General features: G+C 43.4%; 1 protein-coding gene across 1 annotated transcript; it reads right to left on the bottom strand.

Moving 5' to 3' along the window:
- Nucleotides 1–416: 416 nt before the first annotated feature.
- On the bottom strand, nucleotides 417–1,688 carry LOC121802269 (RING-H2 finger protein ATL16-like). Its single transcript, XM_042201896.1, has one exon. The coding sequence runs from the start codon at nucleotides 1,361–1,363 to the stop codon at nucleotides 437–439; it is 927 nt and encodes a 308-aa protein (XP_042057830.1). The 5' UTR covers nucleotides 1,364–1,688; the 3' UTR covers nucleotides 417–436.
- Nucleotides 1,689–2,358: the final 670 nt, after the last annotated feature.

Below are 2,358 nucleotides of genomic sequence, written 5' to 3'. Positions count from 1 at the left end.
GTTGGTGGTGTTGAGCAGGAATTAATAATAAACTATGGTCGTTTTGAAACTCCGAGTGTCGTCGTGTCTTCACACATGACGTCACTCTTCTCTTGGATGCTTCCGCTGTGATGTTTGCTTTACATACTTTTTATTTAAATTCAAAAACTGTTTCATTTGGGATATTTGCAAACTCGTTACTTATTTTGAATAAATGCTAAACCCTTAGTCATTTACTTGTTGAACATAAATACTTTTGGTTGTTTTATTTATTAAACTTAAATTCTTGGTCAAACTTTTGTTGAAAACCCTAGTCTTCTATGCCTGTTCATTAAGCCCCTTTAAGTCGCGATCGCCCGCTTTTATTAACCCTAGGGGCGGTCGTGACATCTATTGCCTAAAATAACACCCCCACCCCAAAAAAACACAAACTCAAATAATGTTATAGAAAAAAAAACTAGCCTCTTGGCTCCAAGGCAACTGGCTGAACTACACTTCTGGAGAATATTCCCTGACGAAATGAAAAAAAAGATTTTTTAAGTCTGGTGCTGCTACCTTCATGTTGATTTATTTCATTACTAACGTGGCCGTGGCGTTGAATAATTTCTTGAACAGCTAAATAAAGCTGGCTGTCAGCTGCCGAATCCATTGAGAAAGACCGCCGCATCGGCTGCACCACCTCCCTCCGCCGCCTACTGTCGATACACTCATCTCCCATGCTCGATACATGGCTCATTTTTTTCACCTTTTTCCTCGGGGCAAGCTCGTCCGAGCTTGCTCCCTGCTGGCTCCCCGGCAGAGACGAGGACGTGCCTATCTCGATAACCACGTAGTCCTCATCTCTGCCAGGGAAGCGGCTCGGATCAGGGTCCGGCCCGAGAGCTCGGTCCATGGGGAGGAGTATCTCGGGACGGGCGGCAATGCTAGTACGGCAGAGCGGGCAGTTGGCGTTGTTTTGAAGCCAGATGTCGATGCAATCAATGTGGAACACGTGGCTGCAATTGGGAATCTGACGCAGCTTCTCTCCTTGCTGAAATTCGTTCAAACAAACCGCGCACTCGTATGATTTGGCGTCGTTTTGAATGAAATTGAAGATGGGGATTGATCGGATGGCGGCGGGGTTGAGGCCGCGGTTGTCGGAGTGGGCGAGGAGGGGATTATCCTGGGAGGGGGGGCGGCGGCGGGAGAAGGAGAAGCGGTGGAGGAGATCGATGCGGTGCCAGGTGAGGCAGCATTTGATGAAGAATATGTAGTAGCTGACGAGGAGGATTGCGGTGGCGAGGATGCCGATGACGGCGACGGCGATGATGGGGAAGCTGGTGTGGGAGTGGGAGAGGGAGAGAGAGAGTGGTGGTGGTGGGCTCTTGGTGGGAGAGAGATCCATTGAGTTGAGGAGCTGCTATTATATTTATATAAGTGGGATGGGTTTTGGGTTATCGGAAATACTATTGAACATGCTCATCGTAGTCGGTAATAATTACTCCAAACTACAAGTGCATTTAAGGCAGCCCCGCCGCTTGAATTTATGAAGATTTGGGGGGGTAAAGGGAAGGTTCGGTAAGAAAGAAACAGGCAGAGTTTGGAGAAGTAGGACCCAACTCGGAAAATTTAGGTTGGATTAAATGCTTGTATTATTGGAGAAGAAAGGAGAAAGATTTTGGATGTGAATGTGATACGCCTATTTAATTCTGGAGGGTGGGGTGGGCCCCTCTTTAAGGAAATAAATTTGAGGTCCTATCCCTCAAATTTTAAATACAGATAGTATTCAATTTTAAGTGTTTATAAGCAAACCAGAAGAAAGATCAAGCTACCATATTATTAGAATTTAAATTTTCTAATCATAGTTTGCCATGTATATCTCCCTTTTTATAATCAATCAAGAACATGTATTTTATTTACCCATTTATCGTGATATCAGGGTGGGTCAGTAATTACAAACTAAATTTAACAAATTTAACAATATAACTGAGCTTTAAACTTAGACCAGTTTGATAATTGACTGGTCCAATCAGATACAAAAAGGCCCAATTCCTCCGAGGTTCGCATTGAAAGATTTAAGGGAGAGTATTTACAAATGAAACAAATATAACTACTGCATAACAATACCTCACAACGGTATAAAAAGATAATTGAAAATCACTATAAATTTAATGGATCACTCGTCGTATCACTTATTAGTTTTAGGATGCAATCATATGGATTTCTATCATAAGCACTACATTATACAACTTTTGACTTACGAAAAAATTAACCACATGTTACATGTAGCCATAAATTGGACAACGAACTCGGGCTCATGCACGCAGAAGCGTGCAACACCCATTGCTCACTGCCTCACAACACCGTGTTCTGGCTGCAGCACAGTGCTCCAGATCCCTT

This window comes from Salvia splendens, chromosome 5, assembly GCF_004379255.2.
Source record: "Salvia splendens isolate huo1 chromosome 5, SspV2, whole genome shotgun sequence".
NCBI classification, from domain to species: Eukaryota; Viridiplantae; Streptophyta; class Magnoliopsida; order Lamiales; family Lamiaceae; genus Salvia; species Salvia splendens.
This window is presented reverse-complemented; position numbering and strand designations above follow the sequence as displayed.